Genomic DNA, 23,068 nt, shown 5'->3' with positions numbered 1-23,068 from the left:
AGCAGATTATCCCGAAGTTCGTTGGCCAACAGCCTAAATGCCTTTGCAGTTATACAGAAACCTGTTTTGAGGATTGACAGAGGAGGAAGACCTCTTTTGTGCAAGGTATGAATGACATACATGCAGTCCAAATGCACGCATTTGAAACCCTCCCTCTTAATAAAAATGTTCCCCACTTCACAGCAAAAAATCCCTGTGATATGCATGGATGCCCTTGAACTGCACTCCCACATTATGTGTGAAGAGGTTCTGCCCAAGTCCTGTTTTGCTCACTTGTTTTTTATTTGCTAGAACAAATTCAGACTGGGAAAACAGATGCTCTGTTGGGTCCAGACTGAGTCTGCATTACTTGCTTCTTAGCCTAAGGCTTGTTGGAGCCCTTCTGATTTTTACTCGATGAAGAGGATTGCATCCAGACCACACTGCATCCCTGTATTAATGTGTATGGTGCTACTGTCTCTCTTTCATCTACTGGGTGAGAGCATCCAGTGAGACCTTCTCACTTAGGGGGTGTATAGGAAAACATGAAGGGAAGTTGTCCCTGTTTAGTCTTTGATCATGACTGGTGCAAAAGGAGGTGATCAGGGCAGAGAAGCAGAGCTTTTGTGATCGGTGCCATCTGACACCTGAATCTGAATTTTGTTCATCAGGTCCATGAGGAAAGCACCAAGACTCTAGGCACCCACACTGTTTCAGAAAGCCTAGACCTGCCCTGCAGATGTTAACCAAGAGAACTCCCTTGCACAGGCTCCATCCAACCCTAGGAGTCCCACATTTACAGCCTGATTTTGGAAAAGAAGTCTGATACTCTAAGAGTTTGGCTTTCCTGGTTTCTGCATCTCAGTATATTGCACCGTGCAGCAGTGACAAGTGAAGGAGGTGATACAGTTCTGTAAGAAAGGACCACTGTTTTTGCCCCTTGAGTGGTTTGAACAGAGCATCTGGCAAATGAGTTAACCCTGTGTCATTTGGTAAATGGTCATGCATGGTTGTGGCCCTGACTAGAATTTCTCTGTGTGTCCTTTGTGTTAAATTAATTCCCAGGGTCACACTGAGCTTTTAGCTTGGGTGACGAATCGGTGATCTACCTCCAGACTGCACTCAGCTCATTAGCCTGCACTCACTGCACCCTGGGCAAGGCATTAGCAGCGTTGCTGTGAGGCTCAGATTTCTCGTGTCCCTCCCCTCCACATACAGCAGGTTTGAATGGCTCTCTGTGCAAACATGCGCTAAGAACAATGAAGAGTCCCCCTCGCACTCCTCACCCTTCACGTGGCCACCTGAGAGAGGCTTCTCACGGGCTCTGCAGGCATCTTTCCCTGGTGAGAACTGTCCATCCTCATTTGACCTTTCTGATATGAAAAGGTAGCTCAGGAGACAAAGACGGGTATCAAGTAATTCCCCTTAGCTAATAACTGCCTTGAAGTGGCTCTGCAAACACCCCTAGAGAGACAACATGTGCTGTTCTGTGATGTGATGCAACACTGATTTGTTGCACCTACAAAATGTCCTCATAATTGTGTGAAATTGAGTGTGAACAAGCAGTTGAATCGCAGTTCATCAAACATAATTAATGTGAAACAAAGCAGCAGAAACACTCCTTTTATCTTGCCTAAGTGTTGATGATATAAGTACAGAGCACCCCAGAATCAAAAAAGTGACTAAGCAGATGCTTGCTAGTCTGTGAATTCTTTTATAATGCAAAAATGGCTTTTATCTCTCACTGTCTATTTTTGAGTGCTCATCACTGTGCTGCCTGGGTGCTTTGATAAATGGCAATAAATATATTTAGCATATGTTTAGTTCATTAAAAAATCCATCTACTTCATGTAATTTGGAGACAAAAAAGAAACCATTTATAAATGTCTGCTGTGCAAATCCAGACTGTAACTAGCTCTTTGACCAGACCCCCCCAAAAAAGGGAAAAAAAAGGACAAAATAATTTAAAAAAAGATGACAGAGCTCAGGTTACATGATCTGCCCTGTAAAGAGTGTGCCATTTTCCTAATGGCACTACACAGGCTCTCTGTTGTCCCCACAGAATGTAATGCAGCATGGACTCAAAATAAAGTGGGTGAATTTGTTCCAGAATTGTCCTGGTGGGGAGGAGGAAAAAGAGCAAGATCCTCTCTGGTCTTTGTCCAAAAGAGACTGATTTTGTCAGTAGGCTACAGACAGACACATCCCCAGCACCGCCTTCATCTTAGCCAGCAGGACGGGCAGACATTGCCCGGGGTATGAGAATTTGCACTGAAAACACAGAGGTGCGGGGGTTACAGGGGTTCAGTCCCCAGGCACCCAGGCATCGCCTGGCCACAGCAGCCAGCGAGCGCAGCCTCGATGCCTCCCTCCCGTTGCAGAGCAGACAATGGCTAACGGTCTGGTCCAGACCACAGACCAGATTTAGAGATGAATAACATAAACATGTTAAAACTGTTTGCTTTACATAAGCAGAGGGGCTCGCTTTTTTCTTTACGCTAAGAAAGGCGTGCTGACGCTAAGAAAGCTAGGCCTTTAAAATACATTCAAGGATTTCGACTCCTAGCAGCAGATGTTGAAAGCTGCATATGAAACACAAATCATAACCTCGCATCCCAACCGCAATAGATCCTTTGCAGATTCCAACAACCTCTTGATTCTCTGACCCTTGCATTTTCTATACGTTGTCAATTTTAACTGAGCATTGTATTTTTAAAGGCATGGAAGTGTCTTTAGAGTACTTATCTGAATTTTGAAATACTTGTATCTCTCCTAGACCTGGCCTTCACCTGCTGTGCAAATGGAACTGCCAGTTTAAAATGCCTCACCGAGACTTTATCATACATGATTTTAACATGCTGGAGCTGAGACGGTGCCTGTTCTTTCCCATTTGCTGTTTGAGAGCATTTGTTCTCTTAGTCAAGAAAGAGGTCTGAAAATAAGCACGGGCCTTAAAGACTTCTCAGATTAGCCTGGCAAACACACCTCAGTTTCTGCAGCCCTCAAGGAAGTAGATACCGTTATCATTAACGTCACGTCAGGCCAACTCAAGTGGAACCGTTTCCAGCCAGGTCAACAGGAAAGCAGCTTTCAACAGGAGGCCAAGCCTGGACATGTGCCCCTGCCTTGAGGGTCATTAAATGTGTGTTTGAAACACCCAAGTAAAAGCTCAAGTAACATTTGCTTCTCAGGGCTGCACCCCTCGTTTTGAACCTGTGTCATTGAAAGCAGAGTCCTGCCCCGACATGGTCTGCAAGGGAGGGAATAATGCTGCAATAACACTGTCAAGCTCGCTGCCCTGGCAATGAACGCTTATCTCACGCTGCTCTCCCAGCGAGTAATGTTCAAAGTAAATAAATACTGCAGGGGAGTTGCTGTTAGTGCAATTGTTGGGTTGTATTCTTGTGGCAAGCTTTTTACGACAATAGTGCAGCAGGAGTACAGTGTGCTTGCAAGGCAAGTTTGAGCCAGGGCACAAAAGCCTAGAAAGTGTGTTAATAAATAATGGACTCTGTGCATGTGGTTTTTGCAGTATGGCTTAAAAGATCATCACCTGCAAAGAACAATAATATGCAAGTGCTATTGAAACCCAGCAAAATAAAATGAGGAGATTTAGTTGCCGGTGCCTGGGAATGGCAGATGTGTTCTCCTCTGGAGACAACGGGCACCCTGCAAGTGTGATGGCAGCTGCAGCAGGACCTCAGCTGTACAGTGACGGGCCTCTGTGTTCCTCCACTTGCGCTGTTCAGCACAGATAGTGGTGATGATACTACATTTGTTGATGAACTCTGATGCCTTGAATTTCTTTCCTATATGTGAAGGTTGTTACAGAGTCGAGAGGCCAGATCCTCAGCTGGTCTCAGGAATGTTGGCACTTCATGGATTTGACAGAGCCGTATCATACAGAGGACTAGAGCTTATAATTTTCTTGAGTTTATGAGTTAGCAGCAGCAAATTCCTCATCTTTATGTTCCCAATGTGAGGACACAATAGACTAGGAAAAGGAAAGATAGCCAGGGGCCCCATATTTTTGCTGTACAAAATTCACACCAGTTCTTAACTTCACTGAAGTGTAACAGTTAATTTCACTGAACTGAAGGGACATTAGGCCATTAACATCAACGGGAAGGACTTATTCCTAAAAAGTACACCCCAGGCCCACCAGCACAGTCTGTGACAACACCAGCACGTATTAGCAGAAAACACTGCTTTGCCCAGCTTGGGAACTGCCGGAGGCCAAGCTGGGCATGTCATCCCAAGCGTCTAATCCACCTGCAAGTAAATCATTACAAAGAGTTAGAAAAATTAAATACTTACTTGGTCCAAGACCTATGGAAAATGCAGCAACATAAACAAGTAGGCTGGCCAGCGAGAGCCATTTCAGGACAACAGGAACCTCCCCACCTTCCATGTGAGACCCTGTTGTGCTTTTGCCTCCTGCCAGGGCAGTCCTGTTCAGTTCTCCTGTCCTGGCAAAGCCTGGGCTTCTCTGCATGTCGAATGACAATCTTTCTGGTAAAGCCATGCTCGCAAAGAGGTCCTTGAGACTCCCATTGGTGACACCAGTGAGGTTTCCCGGTCTCTGGAAAAAGAAATCCTCCGGCAACTGCCTTCTACAGACATTGGTAAAATTCATGTGTATGTTATGGTTCACTAAGCCCATAGTGACCAACGAGACTGCCATAACAGATGAGCCAATGCACAGAAAAGTTTTACTTCCAACTTGATCCACAAAAAATGTGGCTGGGACTGTGCTGACCACTTTAACCACTCCAACTCCAGTAGAAGCCAAGCTGGCGGCTTCGTTGCTCTGGAACCCAACTGACTTCAAAACAGTCGATGCGTAAAACAAAATGTTGGGTTGCCCAGTTGTTTGCACAAAAAAGACTAGAGTGAGTCCTACTAACATTCGGGCCCTCATGTTGTTTTTTGAACTAAACAGGTCCAAGAAACTATACTGATGTTCATCTTTCAGGGAAGACTTGATCACAGTGAGTTCTTTAGTAGCATCTGATGTTTCCCGTAGCCTCTCCAGTACTTTTCTTGCAGCTTCATCATTATTTTTCATGACAAGAAAACGAGGACTTGGAGGAAGGAAATACATGGCAATAGCCTGCAAGGCACCTAATGGAGTCACAAGGCCAAACATGTACTTCCAGCCATGCGATACACTGGCAAATACATAATTTGAAATATAGGCAAAGAGAATGCCTATCACAATCATGAGTTCATTTAATGATACAAGGAGGCCTCTTCTGTGCTGTGGGGCAATCTCAGCAATATACACACATGTTGCAATTGATGATAATGATATGGAAATACCTATGGCGATCCGTCCCACAATAAGCATCCTGTATGATTCATAGGGCAGCAAAATCAGACTCCCCAATACAAGTAAAGAAGATGCAATAATAATAGCAAGCCGTCTTCCAAATCGATCTATCAGGAATCCACCAGTAAGGGATGCAAATAAGGCCCCAAAAAGCAGGGAACTTACAACAACTTCCTGCTCTTTGCAAGAGAGTGCTAATATGCTGCTCATCTGAAGAAGAGCTCCAGAGATAAGGCCCAACTCATAACCCATCAGAAGTCCACTTACGGCAGCAATGGCAGAAGATAGAAAAGTAAATGCTCCGCAGCCTGAAATAAAATAAAAAACACAAAAACTTGAAAGTATGACTTCTACAACCTTCTGACAACTAATAATAACTTTATTTGATATGCCAGTCCAAAAAGTCTTTTTGTAACTTTTAGGCAAAACGATTCGGTGCGTAGAAACTCAGCAGCAGTGGTGACATAAAAGGCTATTTTTGGGAAAAAAAAAAAAAAATCATATAAAACCCTCTTCAATTTTAATGCTTTTAGGTTCCTTTTCTTCCTGATCAGAAGTCAATAAGGTTTTGATTAGTCCCTAAATAATTAAACCTTCTGCCTCAGAATATCGTTGCAAAAGGCAACACTGACAATACAACCATTTGGAAAGAAAACAATTTTTTTTCTTGAGACATTCTCAGTGCTTTTCCTGTACTGAACTATGGAAGTCTTGTCCACCTAACTAGTGTGCCATGGGCAAGGAAAGGAGTAATTTCCCAGACAAATCACTTCAACCTTGACTTGAACAACTAGCAAGTTATGTTTTCCCTTGCCACTTACTGATTCCTTTGCTTCACCTGAGGATGCCATGAAGGCTGCTGGTATCAATGGATTTATTTTGCCAAATGAAAACTTCTCCACTGAGCACCAGGCTCATCCAGATAGCTGGGATATTCTAGGGAAACCAGTCTCTGAGGTACAAATTCTTGAACATTCTGGGCTTTGCTCATCACTGATCTCAGATTCTTTGGAATATCAAGATCAAATATTTTGCATAGTTTATGACAGCCACAATGTCAGGAATAAAAAACAAATGGTGAAAACATAAACCAAATGGAGATTCTATGCCTTTGAACGTCCACTTTAAAACAAACTCATTTTATACAACTGAGATTCATTGTTTATTGTTACAAGATAGATTTGGCTGATTGTATTCTACTAACTGTGAGGCCTTTTGCACCCTAAACCTTCAGGAATATATGAGTTTGTTATTGTTGGTCTTGTTATTTCTCGCAGCATGATTTTCCTCTCATCATGATGTTGGCTGCCACACAACTAGGAAAAGAGTAAATTGACTTCTGATTTTCTAGTTAGTTGGAGAGAGGATGTGTCTGAGAAGAGGTAGCTTTTGCAGCATAACAGAGTCCATATTTCAGTTAATTATCCTGCAACACTTTCCAGCCAAGCTGGAAAGTGGTATATGGTCTAATTGAAAATGATACATAGACTTTGTATATTTTTAGCTTATTTTCCTAAGGCATTAAGGCTCTTTGATCACGCTGACTGCCTGGAGTTCGTTGCTAGTAACTTTTGAGTACATTGGCAAGGATCAGTCCCATTTGACAGAGGATATTACATTTCTAAAGCAAATCATGAAAAGAGAGGAGGAGACCGGCCCTAGCAGTACGCCTGCACTACTAAAATAAACAGTGCCAGAGCCCAGGCCCAGAGCCTGGCATGTGGCCACGTATCATACTAAATTGCTGGCATGGTCCCTGGCATGGTTGTGCCTCGTGCCTCCTCCCGCTTTCCTGACAATTCCTGGAGGCACTGAGCCCACCGTCACGCCTGCATCCAATCCATGGGAGGCTGGGTTATTCTGGAGGGTAGCAGGGTGTAGCTGTGTGAACATAAGCTGTGCCTCCAGGGGCAGGGGAGATATGTAAGCCCATTAGGTCTATGAAGATAAGTATCGCCTATTAGGTCTCCTACCTGGCTCTCTGCTCCCTTTCAGCCAAGCAGAAGCCAGGCGGCAGCAGCCCCAAGCTATGAAGTGCACCCAGCATACCTCAGCCCACTCTGCCTCTGGGGTCGGGTGGCTGGCAAACCAGAGGTGGGCAAGAGACAGGCAAAAAACACATGGTTCTGTTATGATGGGCCGTAAGGTCATGGGGGAAATGGGAGTACTCATAGAATCATGGAATAGTTTGGCTTGGAAGTGACCTTTAAAGGTCATCTAGTCAAATGCCCTGCAATGAGCAGGGACATATTCAACTAGACCAGGTTGCTCAGAGCCCCATCCAACCTGGCCTTGAATGTTTCCAGGGATGGGGCACCCACCACCTCTCTGGGCAACCTGGTGCAGTGTTTCACCACCCTCATCGTTAAAAATTTCTTCCTTGTATCCAGTCTAAATCTACCCTCTTTCAGTTTAAAGCCATTACCCCTTGTCCTGTTGCAACAGGCCCTGCTAAAAAGTTTGTCCCCATCTTTCTTATAAGCCTCCTTGAAGTACGCAAAAGGTGGGGGTGGATGGTAGATTTATTGTGACAGCTTGAAGAAAATGTCAAAAAGAAATTTGAAAAATGCTTTGGTGGTGGAACAATATTTTTCTTTTTTATATTGTTGTTGTCCATGTCTGCATTATGTCTAAAGCTCTTTCTTCCTTTACGTCTGCAGTATCCAATATCATTGCACTTATTTTAAACAGAGGCTAGCGCACGGGTTAGGGCAAGGTCCCACTGTGCTTCCTTCTCACACTGAACAGCACTTCAGTGGAAGTCCTAGTGACTCCAGTTAAACTGCTTTGTGCTGCATGTGCACCATCCTCCAATGTATGTATGCAATATATGTTTTATCATTGCAAAAACTAATTTCTCCCTCCCCTTTATACTTTTGACTTGCCTGCTGGTTGTACATTACTAGCTCTGGAAAAAAATCTTTCCAATGAATCCTGGCTGGAAATCAGGTCTATTAACAACACAGTGTTGTGATAAATGAATGAGCTTCGATATCAGAAGCTACACTGCTAATCTGATCACAGTGCTCTACCCAAACTACTGCTCAGTGCTGATATTTGTGCTTTCTTGGATACCTCTGTATTTTACGTCATTGGGTCATGGAGATTTAACCTAAGATTTTGCTTTGATTTATGTATTAGGAAGCCAAAAGAGACCATTGTGGTCATCCAGTCTGACACTCATGAACAGCACAACATAACCCTTCAGACATGTATAAATGACATTTTATTTCAACTAGGTCATTTAAAATACTCCTCTTTGACTCAAAAATTACCGGTGGTTGAAAGCTAATGACTTTCAGTCATAAGTTGTCCAAATGGTTAATTGCTTTCACTGTAAATTATATGTAAATTATTTCTAGACTAAATTTCTTCAAATTCAGCTTCCAGCCATCAGATCCCATTCTCCATTTGCCTGCACTTAGCTGTGCTCAGTAGGTACAAAATGATAGCCTGTCATCAAGTCATCCTGCAGACCTCTCCTGGGTAAGCTACTTAGCCTGTGAGGCTTTATGAGTTTACCAGTCCCTTACGTATTCAAAGCTCTGTTCTCTGAACTCTATCCAGATTATCAACTTCTTCAGCAAATTGTGAGCCAGACCCAGTGCTCCTGCAGTGGTTGCACAATGCCCCATAGAAACTCAACATAACTGTCCTGCTCCTGGTGGATATTTCCCCCTCTGCTCGTCTAAGGATTGTCACAGCCACGTACAGGAGCTGATTTTCTGATGGTTATCCTCCAGGACAACCAACTTCTTTTCTGTCTGACTGGGCTCTTTCCAAGGCATTGCCTTTCCTTTAATTATGGCCTGCCTTCTTGCATCCAAGCTAGGAATGCAAACCCCTTTACGTTTGCCTGTAATAAAACACATATGATGGGTTCAACTTACTAACTGTGAGAGATCTACAGCATCTCTAGATTTCTTCTGTAACCACTTGTCAAAAATAGGCATTTCTAGATGTCTGAAGTAGGTCAGATGCCAATTTCTCTCCACTGCCTATGAAAGGAATCTGTGCAGCTTCCTCAGATGCAGATGTCTAAAGTTAGCAGAGAGGAACCCCACACAGCACATTCACTCACAGTCAGCAGGCCAAGCCATCCGAATTGCATTCAGCCCGTGACATACCTCATTTATTAATCACCTATCACCTTTATCACCCACAAACAACCTGTTATTATCTTCTTCCAGGCAATTGAGGAAAAATGCTAAGCAACAGAGGGAGTAAAACTGAGTTTAAGGCTCTCCAGCAGAAACACAGCAATGTGAGCAGTGTCTCCTGTCGATGCTTTGAGGTCTGTGTCCTGCACAGCTTTTAATTCTTTAAATGAGCAACTGTCAGTTTTGTATGGTTCCATTTTCTGATTCAAAAATGACAGTGCCAAGTGAAATATCTTGATGGAGTCCACCATCAGCACTGTTCTTTACAATCCAGACTGTGCTCCCCTCAGCCTGCAGTGCTTAGATCAGAGCAACCGAGGCAGCTATTTATTTTTAAACCAAGCGGCTGTACAAGCTGAGCGTGGAGCTTGGACACCTGGGAAGTTGCTAGGGAAGTACTCAGGCCCGTATATTTCTTTCTTCTCCAAGTACAACAGCTTGACCCGTGTCTTAATATTTCTTTGGTTTGTTTTTACTGGGTCAACTGGTATCCTTGTTCATGTGTCCAGTGACACATGGCCACAGTTGTACAGAAATAGTGGAGGGCTGTAAGTAAAGCAGATCCCTGCACGAAAACCAGATTCTGATGTGAGGTAGAGGGAGACACATTATCTTTCTGCATTAGCAGCAGCAAACTCAGCAGTTAACCCAGCGTCTCTTGCCCCTCACAGGCACTATTCTGCTGAGAAACATCCTCATATCACAGTGAGGTTTTGCTGTAACAGGTGTACCTAAGACTTGCCTGCTCAGAACTGTCTGCTGAGTTAAAACCGAAATTTCTGCATGGTTTTCCTTCGTGGTCTTCCTCCAGACAAAATTCCTTCTGACTTCAGCATATGTTTTTCTTTAACATTTCCAGATAAAGCATGTTGCAGTAGTTGTGCTCACAATCCTTTTAAGTGTCACTTTTAATGATGTTGCCGGCAGTTCTTAGGCATTCCCTTTTCTTAAAAAAAAAAGCTTCTTAAAATGTGTATTCCTCTTATTTTTATGAGATGCTTGCAAAATATATGGCAGTGTGTAACCCAGGGGAATAAAAAATTTTAATGATGGCTTCCAGAGAAATTTTTCCTTTTGGCTGCAACAAACAATATGGCTAATGAGTGTGTGGCTGGTGTGTGACAAGTGATTGGAAAGTCTATTCTCTAGTTTCCCTGTGTAAACAAAATGGTTTCTCACAACTGTTACTCAGGACAAAAGCAGAACTACTTGGCAAAGAAATTTGTCTTTAAGAACATTTGCTGGAAATGTTTATGCTTGGTTCCTGAAAAGGAGACCAAGCACTGTTATAGTATAGCGCAGTCTACTGCTGATGAGACTGGATGGGGCCAAGTTAGCAAGGGTGTGCCCCTTTACTTATTTTCAAGCTCATAGTTGGGAAAATACGGTCCTGCCAAAGGCAAAATATTTGGTCTGTGCGTGTATTTTAATGTCATTACGGATAGATGATCCATGCCAGGGAAGATCTGCAAGCAGTCCGAGCTGGGAAACACCACTCTTCCCCAGCCACATGTGCAGCAGAGCTGTGGAGAAGGTGCCTGGGAGCCCCTTCCAGCTCACCTTGACAATACCACATCCACATCAGTCCAGATACTGAGATTTTTGTACTGTAGTTTTTCTTTCTTTTCTCCCAAGAGAACATACAACGTGCGGACAGAAAACTAGTGGGATGGAGTGGGGAGGGGAGATTACTTCTTTACGGGACCTGTGCAAATACATTTGTTTTGATAGGAGAGGACCCGACAGTTTCTTCCAACATGGTGCTTTCTTCTGGTGATTTTGATTTAATTTGAGGTGAGAAATGTCTGAATTTGGGAGGGAAGGAAAATATTTTGCTGGAAGGTCAAATATATGTTCTATAAATGCTTGGGGATTCTTTGATCTATTTAGACACTTGGAAGGTGAAATCAAGCTCTGTCAACCCTTGGTTGATAAGAACATTTAGAAATTCATGAGGACTTGAGTACATTGCATAGATATGCATCCACATATGACTCTCCCTTTCTCAATATAACAAGGCATCTACTTTTATCTGTAATAAATCTTAAAACTACAGCATCTGTATCTGAAAATTTTAAGCTGTCTTTAACAATTTACTTCTTCTCCGTCTGAGTGCTGTCTGACATAAAAAAATTTGCCTTCACAGGGAAATAGTGCTTAAAATTCCCTAAATCCTCCTTAGAGGAGCATTTTTCTAAAGTGTACGGTGTGTGGTTCACAGGGTTTTGTGGGATAAATATTTAATGGCATGTGTTGGGAATTGCTGCATAATTAAATCACGGTTTTGCTTCTCATAAAAGGTGACTATCCCATTTTTATGCCATCATGATCTTTGTTGCACTGCCATAGTCATCTTCTCTGCCTCATCCAGTTGTCTGATGTAAAGAGATATATGTTACCCTGTTGATCTATTCTAATACTTGAGGTTCCTTTCGATCCAGTAGCTTCTCAATATGTGCATTTCTCCTGTTAGCAAGGATGTATCTGGTCTAACTGTCCATCTAGAAGTTTGGCATGGGATCTAAAACAATTACCCAACAAGAATCTATGGGATGAAACAAATGGTGGCTTTGGGGCAAAGTTATGTTGCAAGCAGAGCTGGAAAATCTCAGAAAATATGAAATTTTCCAAAAAGTAGTTTCAGGGCTACATGGATCATGAACATATGACAAATGTGACTCCTCCCACTCACGTGTGAAAGGCAAAACCAAAACAAATATTTGTAAATTGAACTGAAAAAGAAGGCAGAAGGAAGCTAATGTATTGCACATTTTCACACATCTAAATTGCTGCGATGGTGGGAAGTATTGTATACTTTGTACAGCATAAGCCTGATGAATGTATTGTGTGAGTAACACTCGAATGTCATGAACAAAAGCCCCCTGGCATTGACGGAAAGACAGGGAACGCAGATCCTGGACAGAGTCCAGACCCTGGCCATCTCTCCATCGCTCTTAGTGCTCTACCATGTATTTTCATTATGTCAACAGGCAGCCTGGCCCTTCATTACATTAAATGGGATTTGGGTTTCATTTTATTATTTTCCGGTAAGAATCAACACATTCTTTTAATTCTCAGCTAGGTAATTATAAATTCCTCACGTTACTGCTCTGATTTCTGAGGGCAAGGCCAGGTGTGTAATTTGCACATACTCTTCTAACCGTAGCCCTTGTGCTGCAGTAACTTCACTGTCTGTTTATTGTAACTGCTATGCTTCCCTTTGATAATGCTGTCCTATAACCGTCTGCATTGCTTCCCCCATACCCTAAGGTAAATTAAATACGTCTGCACACTGACTGGCTTTCTGTTCTTGATTAACCTCTGCTTCCTCTGCTTCCAGGTATCAGTAGATGCTATTGGACTGATCGCTGTTACACTCCAACAAAGCATTTGCGCCTATGGTATCTGAACATGCATGGGTTAGTCGGTTCATTCATTTTTAAGTGAACAAAACCCACCCAGGTCATAGTAATTTCTGGCTTACAATCATGCTTTCCTGTTTGGGTAAAGCTGTCTTGTGGGTGAGAAATGTCACAATCGTGGGTCAATTTCCCCTTGATCTTATCAACAGTGAAAGAGACTTCAGATGCAAAACCATGCTGTGACTTATAAAAACCGGCTGGGTAGGACAGCAAAAATGAAAAGCTATGAAATTCATTCAAGTATCTTTGCAGAAGAAATCGTACAGTTGATTTTTCAGGGTGTCAGCAGAGAAACCCTTTTTTTTCATGAAGTGCTAGGGGACAAAGGGCAGGAGGGGGTGCCCGTGCCCCCACCCTGAACTTTCCCCCCACACGAGCAGGTGCGATGCATGCCTGGCCTCCCTCCACTCCGGTGAAAAGGGCTGAACCGCTCCTGAGCACGCAAGGACCGGAGCGCTGCTCTTATCTCACACGGCAGAGGGGTCTCTGACATTTCAGGTGACCGATCTTCGTAAAGGAAAGCGATTTACACAACAGAGAGCACAGGCACGAACAGCGGGACTGAGGCCTTTGGGGAAAAGTATCGCACAAACCTTCATTCAAAACCCAAGCCGGCATCCCCCTGCCTCACTCCACATTTTCCCCACTCGCGCTTTCGGAAACCGAGACGGCGTGCCCCGAGAGTGCCTTGGCTTCGCGGGGCTGGGGGAAAACAGCCCCGAGCAGCAGCTGTGCGGGCTGGCTGCTGCTGGCTGGCAGCGGGCGTTCGGCTCCTGCCGCGTTACCTGCTGCAGCTGGGAGCTTGTGGAGCTGGCGGCGGCGGCTGCTGCGGCTGCCCTGGCTGCTCTCCTCATCCTCCCCTGCTCTCACCGTCCGGCTCCGCTGGCCGAGGTCCTCCGTGCTCTGCCCAGGTACCATTGCCACCCTGTTTGCACCTTGGGGCAGGAGCACTTCACAGGGCAACCGTCCTTCCGCGGCCGGCGAGGAAAGCGCGGGTCATTTTCCTCATGGCAACAAGTTGCTGAAGCTGGCTGGGACCGAAGGCAAACCACAAAGTGGTTTGTGAACAACTTTGTTGCTATTTCAGAAGGCTTTGCCCTTTGCAGTGACACAGGCTGTTGCTATTCTTGGGAGCCTATTGCAGGCGAGGGGAGGGCCGTCTGTCGGAAGTATTGCTTTTGCCTTTTAACAAATAGTTGGAGACATCAGAGCTCCACACACAGCTCAGTGCACATTCCTCACCCATTAGCTTAAAGGGTCGCGCTCTCTCTTTCCCTGCTCTCTCTCCTGTTCAGACGCACAAGGTTTTTAACAGAGAAGGCGCGCGGGAGGGGAGGATTTGAAGTGTTTGCTGTGTCAGCTAAAGTTAGGGCACCAAGCACATGCACATGCGGCACCGCTTCGTTCTTGTAAATTGAGAGCAAGTTGTGGTGAGAAATAGCAGAGAGGAAGAAAAGCCATGGCAGCCCTTTGCAGTCTGTGACAGTAGCAGTCAGGATTTTTCACGCACATGGTATTTTACAAGCAAATGAAGGGGAAGCCACCTTCTCTCCCATGAAAATTGTTTGTGGGAAAACTTAGACTGCCTCAGGTACATTGAGTCAAAGGTTTGATTCTGCGGACTGCTAGGAGTCACTCCATCCCCAGCAGCTTCGGTGGAAGCAGTGGCCAGAGGCTGGACCGCAGTGGCAGGGAAGGCTACAGCGGGTGTGGGCGAGCTGCCCACAGGGACTGCCTGCCCTGTCCTGCTCCTGGTCCCATTGCTGGTCCTGTTGCTGGTCCCACTCCTGGTCCTGGTCCTGCCCCTGCCCCTGTCCTGCTCCTGGTGCTGGTGCAGGAGCCCCCGAGTGCTCTCAGTATACCCGCTGGCCTCAGCGAGGCAAGTTGTCCAACTTATCCCCTGTGGGAATTGCTGTTTTATAATTTGGCAGTGCTGCAGGCTTCTTGTTTGTGCTCTTTTTCTCTTTCATTACTTGCTGTTTTGTCTTGGTTGTTTTTGTTTTGATACACTAATGCCTGAAGATAGCGTGGGAGGGAAGGCAGACGTGGAAAGTTGGTAGCTTTTGCAATATTTCCAGGAACGAGAATTCCTAAACATTTTTTCCTTAAGTAGAGCAGGCATGACACACCATTTATCAGTGTTTGTTTAAAAAGAAAATCTGACAAAAGACACTGTAACTGCCCCGTCTGACAGCTGCATCACTGTCAGCTTCAGAAGCTGGAGTGTCGGGGATGCCACAGGGGCACCGGTTCCAGCGGGGAGCTTGGTTTTGGCAGTGCCTTTGGAGTGGAGTTAAAGGAGTCAGTCTAGCTCTGCTCTCATGTGTAGCATATTTTCCATGTAAAATGTCCACCTGTCAGGCGGTACAGGATGCTATCAGGGCTGATAACAATTTCTTGCCACAGCCAGAGAGGTGTTGTTTCCTCATGGGGTATGTTCAAAAAGTAATGTCAACCCTTAAAGGTATTATTCTGATGTTTTGGGAAAAAAAATGAGAGGCTGTTTAGGCTGGGGAAGGAGAGGAAATCTTTCCAAAGATTAAACTCAGCCGTGACAAGATTCCTCTGTTACAGTGCGGTGTGTAACTGACCTCTTTTAACAGCCCACGCCTTGTATAACCCACAGCTCTGCTCAAGCACCCGCTCTCTGGAAACTCGGCGAACTCCACAGCTACACACGTGTTCCCGCCTCCCAAATGCTTTTATGTGCCACTGTCCGGGAGAAGTCAGAGAACCACCGAGATGCCCGCAGCAGGTCCCCGGGGAGCAAAGCCGTGCTCCCAGACCTGTGGCCCTGGAGGATGCTCTGGGGTTGGCTCCTCCTGCCCAGACCTGCTGACCCCGAGGCAGTGGCCCCACTGCCTGCTGAGGAGCCTAGAGAAAAAGAGTTCAGCTCACTCTTCAGTTGAATGGCAGGTTCAGCTTCACAGAGAATTGATGAGAAGCTCTGCGGGCTCCCAGCAAGGTCTGGCAGAAAGCAGGGATTTTTTTAAGGGGGAATGCCTAGTGGGAAGTGAGGCATCCTGAACATCCTGAACTGAGGATGGGCTTCCCCAGTTTCATGCTCTCTCTTGCACCGACGTTACTCAGATATTCTCAATATTTAAGAATGCATACGGAGTTACAGAAGGTTTCATGTAGAAAATCTGTCCCCTCCTTAATTTTAGTATTTACTGACTACTTAATTTTACTATTGGCTTTTGCCATCCAGCTGGCAGGAGGCTGCTTTGCTGCAAATAGAAACTGCTGTGTGAAATTACTGAGACAAGCTTGCAGCACGGCATTGGAGGGACTGGAAGTATCCATCGCTCCTTCTTGCGTTTGTGAAGAACTTTCGCAGCCTTTGTCCCCTCACTCCCTCAGTTCCACCCAAAGCCAATTCTGCAAATCTCTACGAGGACAGCCCGGGTAAGCGTGCCCACCTCCCTTCACACTTGTGGAGCGTCCTTCTTCAGCTGCGAACTGAGTCGGACTCATCAGCTGTAGGGTATTACTAATTTTGACAGAAGTGAGAGGTGTAATGTGACTGCAGCCCTTTCTGTTCAAAACCTCCCCTCTAAATGTGGTCCTCCAACTAAATCTACCGATTGTTATAGCTGCTGGCACCTCTATATACTTTGGGAGAACTTAAAAGTTTGTCGGGAACTGTACCTTCCCCCAAACAAGAAGCATACTACCCCCAGGAGTAAGTAAGAAAAAGAAATGGCTGCTTTTCTTTGAGTTCCCAAATCTTGTGATGAACAGAGTTTAAGTGACGAATGTTAAATGAATGCACCAGTGAATTCCATTCTTTTTTTTTTGTAAGAAAAAAAAAGGTCTTTTAGACACAGTGAGATTTCTTTCAACTTTGCTTAACCTTATTTCAGTGCCATCTACATTCCCCTCAGAAGCCAGCACCCAGCCTGATTTTGAAATGTTTACCTAATTGTTTACTCAGAAATCCAGCAGGCTAATCTTTTTCTGAAAATAAAGGCCAAATACAAGATTTTTCCTTCTTAGTTCTGCCTTTATTTCATGGTATCTATGTCAGCTGCAACACAGAGATGGCTAAACTTTGCCCCCTGCAGTAACCTCGGGAGGTACCTAGCTTTCATGCACAGTAAAGCAGCCAGTACACACCACAAACTGTGATGGCCAGACAGAAAATAAAGGAAGCTGTTGTTATTCTGGGGAATTGCGTTTGGGCTGCCCAAAGTGCAGTGCACCCTTGCCATGCTGAGCTGTGGACCTGCAGAGGTACCAGATTGCTTCTTGGGCTTCGACCTCCTCCTCAAGTTACACCCAATGCCAAAACCACTGTACCAGGGTGATAAATATTTCTTTACCTAAGATCTTTGGGAAAAATTTCCCCATAAGTAAAAATGTGAAATATTTTAACCTAAGATCTGCTGCTTGGCATGGCATTGGTATGAGGGATGTTTTGTGACATCGGTAGCCAGCTGATAGTGAAAAGCCACAGCTCAGCAGGTGCAAGAATCTCTTCTCACAATTGTGCCTGAAAAGCTGAGGCATCAATGTTATTGGTGTCAACTGGCATTAATTGGCATCCCACAAAAGGAAGGAACTGGAAAAAGGCTGGTTCCAGCCAATGAAAGCAAACAGAGGGAGGGAAGGCAAACAGCCTGTGCTGGTTCTGCAGCCAAGGCGATCGTAAAGGGATCTCATGAACTGCAGTGACTGTGGAACATTTACTGGTGGCTGCAGCGTCCTGGTCCCAGAGCCCTGTATCTGCTTCTCAGCAGAGACAAACAGGCAAGCAAACAAGCAACACTCCAGCACAACAGTCATGAACGGGATGAGGAGGGGGAAAAGGGAATGTGCTTCGCTACTTTTCAATTCTCTGTTCTTTTCTTGTTACTGCCTTGCCTGCGTACGCTGTTAAAACAACGGCTTGGCTCCCACCATGTGCCCGGCAGCCAGAGGTGTCCGTCAGAGCAGGGGCAGGGGGGCTGCCGGAGGGTTTGCCGGGTGGGAGAGGATTCCCCCAGCTCTTCCCGGGAAGGGAGCCCTGCTGCAGCTGGGGGGTGGGAAGAGATGTTCCAGAAAGCGAAAAATCCCAGCCACCAGGACAGGCAAACCGCTTCCTGGTGCTGCGAGGAGCAAAAGCCCCAGCTGCACAAGCGTGCTGTCTGAGGCTGGGCAGGCGGTCACGCGCCTCGGGATGCAGAGGATCGGAAAGATGGAAAAGCCAAAAGCGGGAGAGGGTCAGGAGACAAGCCAGGGTATGAGTGTAACACCGTCACGAGATTCTTCTGTCGGTTTTGTCCAAGTGCAGTCGGCAAGAAATCATCTTTTCTGATAGTTTTTCTATTCCTTGCTTTCAAAACTGACCAAACAGTTTCATAATTAGATGAGTGATTAGACTGAAAAAAGAAGATGAAATAAGATATTCACATTAAATTGCTGAATAATCTGCCTGGAAAAAACTGTGAGGCTGGGGTGGGCACTTCTTCTGAATTCTCTGGTCTTGATTTGTATTTGTCTCCATGTCCAGCGATCTAATAACTCAGATTCAGGACTGTGAAGAGACAGGGACATCAGCATTAAGCCAATAGGAATGTGTCGAGAGCTGAAAGGCTTTCTGAACCACTTTTCTTAGGCCGTTTTTATCAGTGTTGGAGTAAAGAAGGTCATCTTATTTCCCTGTAGAGATTCTCAGAACCAAGATAGTGGAACTCTCCTAATTAATTTATTCTAAAATATGGAAATAAAGCTTTGAAGCAGAACTATGCAGAGGATTTTCTTGACATACCAGCTGAAGTTCTGTTGCCTGCTTCCATGATCGCTGAGCTTTGCTCTCAGAACTAGTAGTGCAGAAGAGGCGCAGAAGATAGCCAAAATGGGACAACACGGGGGAGGCTGGGAGGATGAGAGAAGGAAAAAGACAAGGAGAGAAGAGAAAGAAATGGAGCAAAAACCTGAGAAAAATGTACCATTTATTCCAGAAAAGAAGTACTGATCTAAAAAAGCACATGTAGCCTTTCCCATTAGTATTGACGCATCGACACCCACACACAAGGTGGAAAATGTGCCAAAATTCCAGTCACAGAGCAGTGAAAACAAGATGAAAAGGATAGAGAGAGCTATCTCAAGAAAACTAAATGATCCCTTCTTGAGGAACTGTGAATACAGAGAAGATAATCGTTATTACTGTTGTGTAGCAAATGAATTGTAATTTTGGACTCTGCTTTGCAAAGACACTTTTTATAAATTTAAAATAAATTTTACAAATGCAATATTTAGGCTATGCCATTTGTGTCATTTTGCAAATGAATAAACCCTAAATACATTAAGAAATGGATAATAGTAAGTAAGTAAATTATATAGTCTGATGTCATATAGCAAGTACATGACGGAACTGAGACCATAAGTTTCTCCATTCTGAGTTCTGTGGTTTCTTACCAAGTCTTTCTCTTTGTGTTTTGTTCTTACTCTTTGAGAGGCACTGATTTGTACCAAGGTATTTCTATCTGACTTTAAAAAAGTATTTTAGAAAAGTTCGTGACCTCTTTTGATAGAACAAATAAGAGATACAGTCCAGAGCCCATCGCACTTCACAACTCCTTCCAGGGCCTGAAAAACACCTGACTCACTGCACAACTATTTATTCCTGCTGCTCTTCTGTTAGCATCTTCTTTAAAAGTACTCTTTAAAAACACAATATGACCAGGGTCAGCAACTTTAAGAGTTTTGTTTTGGCAAAAACTTAAAATCAATCTGAACTTAGGAATAGGAGGTTGGAAAATACAATACAAGAACTGATCTCAGAAAACATAATACAAACTGAATTTTACTTCAGATTTTTACTTTCATGGTAGTGTAGCCTTTCCATCAATTAAAAGGAAAGGTCTTCTAGCTTCTGGGTAATCTGAAGGGCCACTTGTAATAGTTACTGAGTAGCACGTCTGTGGTTTGCCATGGCACACTGTTCTTTCCTGTTTGCTTCACATATTTCACACCTACCTTATTTTAACAAACCATAGAAAGGGCAGCCCCATACATTTGAAAGTTGTCCATTTGAAATCAAATTGGGAGGCGGTGACAAATGAATGTCAGAAAGTTTAGTAAAAATGCCTGTACAACTTTTATCCATTTAATTATCTCATGGGAAGTGGAAAACCAGTTTCTCTACTCAGGCTGAAATTTTTATGGCCTTGAGTTCTTTCTTACCTGCTTTTGATATAACTTTCTGGAATCAGTGGAGAAAACCCAGTACAAAGCAAGAAGAGGTGTACCAGAGCCACATTTCAAAAGCCTTTCTTAGTATCCAGCACACTGCTTTGTGTGCTCAGAGTGATTTCAACCAGCTACTTCCCTGGCAGGGGCTGAACTCGAGCCTGAACTCAGAGGAAGCGTCTCAGAAGGATGGACAGGAGCAACAGCAAGCGCGTGGCCTTGATTTCTCACTTTGCTTCCACCATAAGTCCGCTGTCGCCTACGTGGCGCAGCGCCTGCAAGTTTAATATAATAATAAATACGGCAAGGGCTGGGCCCTGAGCAGCCAGTTAGTAATGTCACCCACTGCCTGAAATCAGACGTTTTTTAGGAATTTCCAAACCAGGTGCCAAAAATGGAAGCCCTTTAGACCACTGCACAGTGGAAAAAGGGTTTTGTTCTTTCCTCATGTGATGAATTGTTAAAATGCGTAAGCTGAAATTCCCTCTGCTTGTTCCAATTAAGAAAAGGGATGTACATTGCTAAGAAAACTGTGAGCTGCTGAAATGTATTTTTTTTGTTGCTGGGAAACATTTTCTCCAGCATGGAATATGTCAGTCACACAGGAAATGCAGTCATTTTCATGGTTTTAATTATTTCCACTGAGAAAGTGTTTTGTTTTCTCCTGAAAATCTTGCAAGTTGTTGCAAAAATAAACAACTAAACGTCATTAATGCTGTGCTTCGACTTCTTGCTGATTTTTGGCCACAGTTGGCAACCTGGAAGCAGTTTTACATTAATTCACTAATACCAAATGTCTGGGTAAAGCTTTCCAAAGTCCATCAACATTTTCAGATCACTGCAGGCAAGCAGGGAACAACACCAGCCCCCAGTGCACAGGTCATTTTGTGTTCACCCAGTGGGAGTGAAGAAATAATCAGCGTACAATCCTGCAATGGGATAAAAGCTTTAAGTCATCCATTTTCCAGAACACCTCTCATCTGGATTCATTAACAGGCAGCAGCGATGGTCTTCCATGGACAGCATATGTTTGGAGGGGAAATTCAGTCCCTTTTCCAGTCTCAAGCTGGGCGCTCAAAGTCAGCTCAAAGTCAGCTCAAGCCACCCCTGGCAGATGCCCAAGGTTGATTTTTCGGAGCGTGTGGGAGGAGGAGGAAGAGGACAACAGGAGGCAGAGCCGTGCTGTGGGCAGGCAGCCGGGCTGCCACTGCCTCCGCCGCTCTCCTTGAGCAGAAAGGCAAATTTCCTCCTCCCCTGCTCCCTGTCAATACGCTGCCAGAAGCTGTCAGTGCCCCAGTCTCCGAACTCACCAAGGTCTGGTCTTTTGAAATACAGGTTGGAGAAATAATACGCTGGCAGCACCTTGACAGGGAGGTGCCAGCGAGGTTTCTTTCCCCTGCTGTGTCAGCCCCACGGGCCAGGTCTGCGCCTTGCTGGCAGAGAGGCTGGGGACGAAACTGTTGGCTTCCCACTTTAAGAAAATTAAGATGATTTCTCCCAGTAGCTATGAGTAGGGAGCCAAGAGCATTTGGCCACCAGCTCTCCAGCTCCCCACACCATCGGACGTGGCTCCCAAAGCCAGGTTGTTCCTGTGTGGGTAGTAGCTGCTTTGTTGTCCAACATGGATGGGTTGGGTGTGTGCCCGTGGGATCCCAGGGACCTCTTCAGGAGGAAATCTTCGTGCGGCCGTAGCATCAGAATGGATCCCCACATGCACCCTCCGAAAGCGCTTGGCGCTGGTTACAGCCTGCTGCAGTTCAGGAGATGCTGGCATTTGCTCTTCAGTCGTTTGCTTTTTTATTTGCTTTTTTAAAAGCTCAAGGCACATACCACCTCTGGCAAAGCTGATTTAGTGATCTTCAGGGTAGAAGCAAATCCTCTCCTGTAATTTTCTGTTTAGTTTACCAGCATGATTTTTACAAAGGACTTCCCCAAGCCACCGAGGACTGCAGCCTGGGGCTGACACCACCTCCGTCCCAGCCGCTGGCACAGGCGGACTCAGCCTTGTGAGAAGGCAGCTGCCGCCCGTTACCAAGATGCCTGCCATCCCAGCATGGCTGCTTGGCTCAGTTACTACTGTGAAACAAGAGATGTCAGCATCAGGACTTGGATCTTTCTGAAGTTTACAAAAGTCCCAGTGTACTCATTTGGCTTCCCGACGGCTTGGGCTGCCAGCCTGTGAGCAGCTCCATCCAGCAGACACCCTGCTCCCTCACTTCTCATTCAGATTCAGACTCCGTGCTGCTCAGTTTGGCTTCAACCTCTCCATTTCAGACCAATCGCTGAAGCATTAACTGTTTAAATTCACACTGATGAAACAGGCATTGGCAAAGGCTCAGGGGCTGTCAGGGGCACAGCGTGTGCTGTGCGGGAGACGCACGGTGCCCTGAAGAGCCGCCACGCTGCCTCTGAGCGGGAATGCCCCCGAGGAAGGGATGTCTGAGGTTGGGTTCATAGCAGACAGGGTGCACGCAGCGCTTTAGGCTTCCATTATAGCTTCTAACTTCAGCAAGACTTGTCAAAGAAGCATGGGCAAAGCACAGTTTTGTAGTTAGCTGTCATGAAGTTTAGCTCTCGGTAAGGACTTTCCTACCTGGGACACAGCACACAGAAAGCTTTTTGCATGTGTGGAGTCAATAGGCAGAAGTTACGGACTCATCTGAAGGTCATTTTCATACCACAAAAAGCAATCAGAAACTCCAGAGCAGCACCAGGGTGGCTGCTTAGTTGCAGCTGCTTTTATGAGAGTAAAGGAACTTACTGGTTTCTTCCTGGCTTCTCTGGGAAAGTGAAAGACCCATTTTACTACTCCACCCTCATCAGAGAGAGCTCATACCAATCTCACTGACTTTCAGGGAAGCTAGTGAGGAGTTTTGGCACTGCCTTCAACTTCTCCCCCTCTAAATGGGGGACTCAGTACATTTTCCTCATGCTCCATTTTCTTCACTAGATCTTACCCTTTCTTAGACAGTGACCAATACACACTCCACCACCCAGAA

The 23,068-nt window shown here is 45.0% G+C and overlaps 1 protein-coding gene across 6 annotated transcripts in view; it reads right to left on the bottom strand.

Moving 5' to 3' along the window:
* The window catches only part of SLC2A12 (solute carrier family 2 member 12), a 33,379-nt gene extending 19,395 nt beyond the window's left edge, over nt 1-13,984 (bottom strand). For 5 of the 6 annotated variants that reach the window (XM_075414007.1, XM_075414009.1, XM_075414010.1 and 2 more), the window contains exons 1-2: nt 13,679-13,984; nt 4,297-5,619 (exon numbers count right to left, since the gene is read on the bottom strand). In XM_075414007.1, coding sequence (XP_075270122.1) covers nt 4,297-5,619; nt 13,679-13,811 — 1,456 coding nt within the window. In that variant the 5' untranslated portion in view covers nt 13,812-13,984. Of the gene's footprint in view, nt 1-4,296; nt 5,620-13,486; nt 13,556-13,678 lie in introns of those variants that run through there. The other variant, XM_075414008.1, reaches the window with a different exon arrangement.
* Between the last annotated feature and the right edge of the window lie 9,084 nt (nt 13,985-23,068).

This window comes from Opisthocomus hoazin, chromosome 2, assembly GCF_030867145.1.
Source record: "Opisthocomus hoazin isolate bOpiHoa1 chromosome 2, bOpiHoa1.hap1, whole genome shotgun sequence".
NCBI lineage: Eukaryota > Metazoa > Chordata > Aves > Opisthocomiformes > Opisthocomidae > Opisthocomus > Opisthocomus hoazin.
Note: the sequence above shows the minus strand (reverse complement) of the source record. Positions and strands in the feature narration are given on the sequence as shown.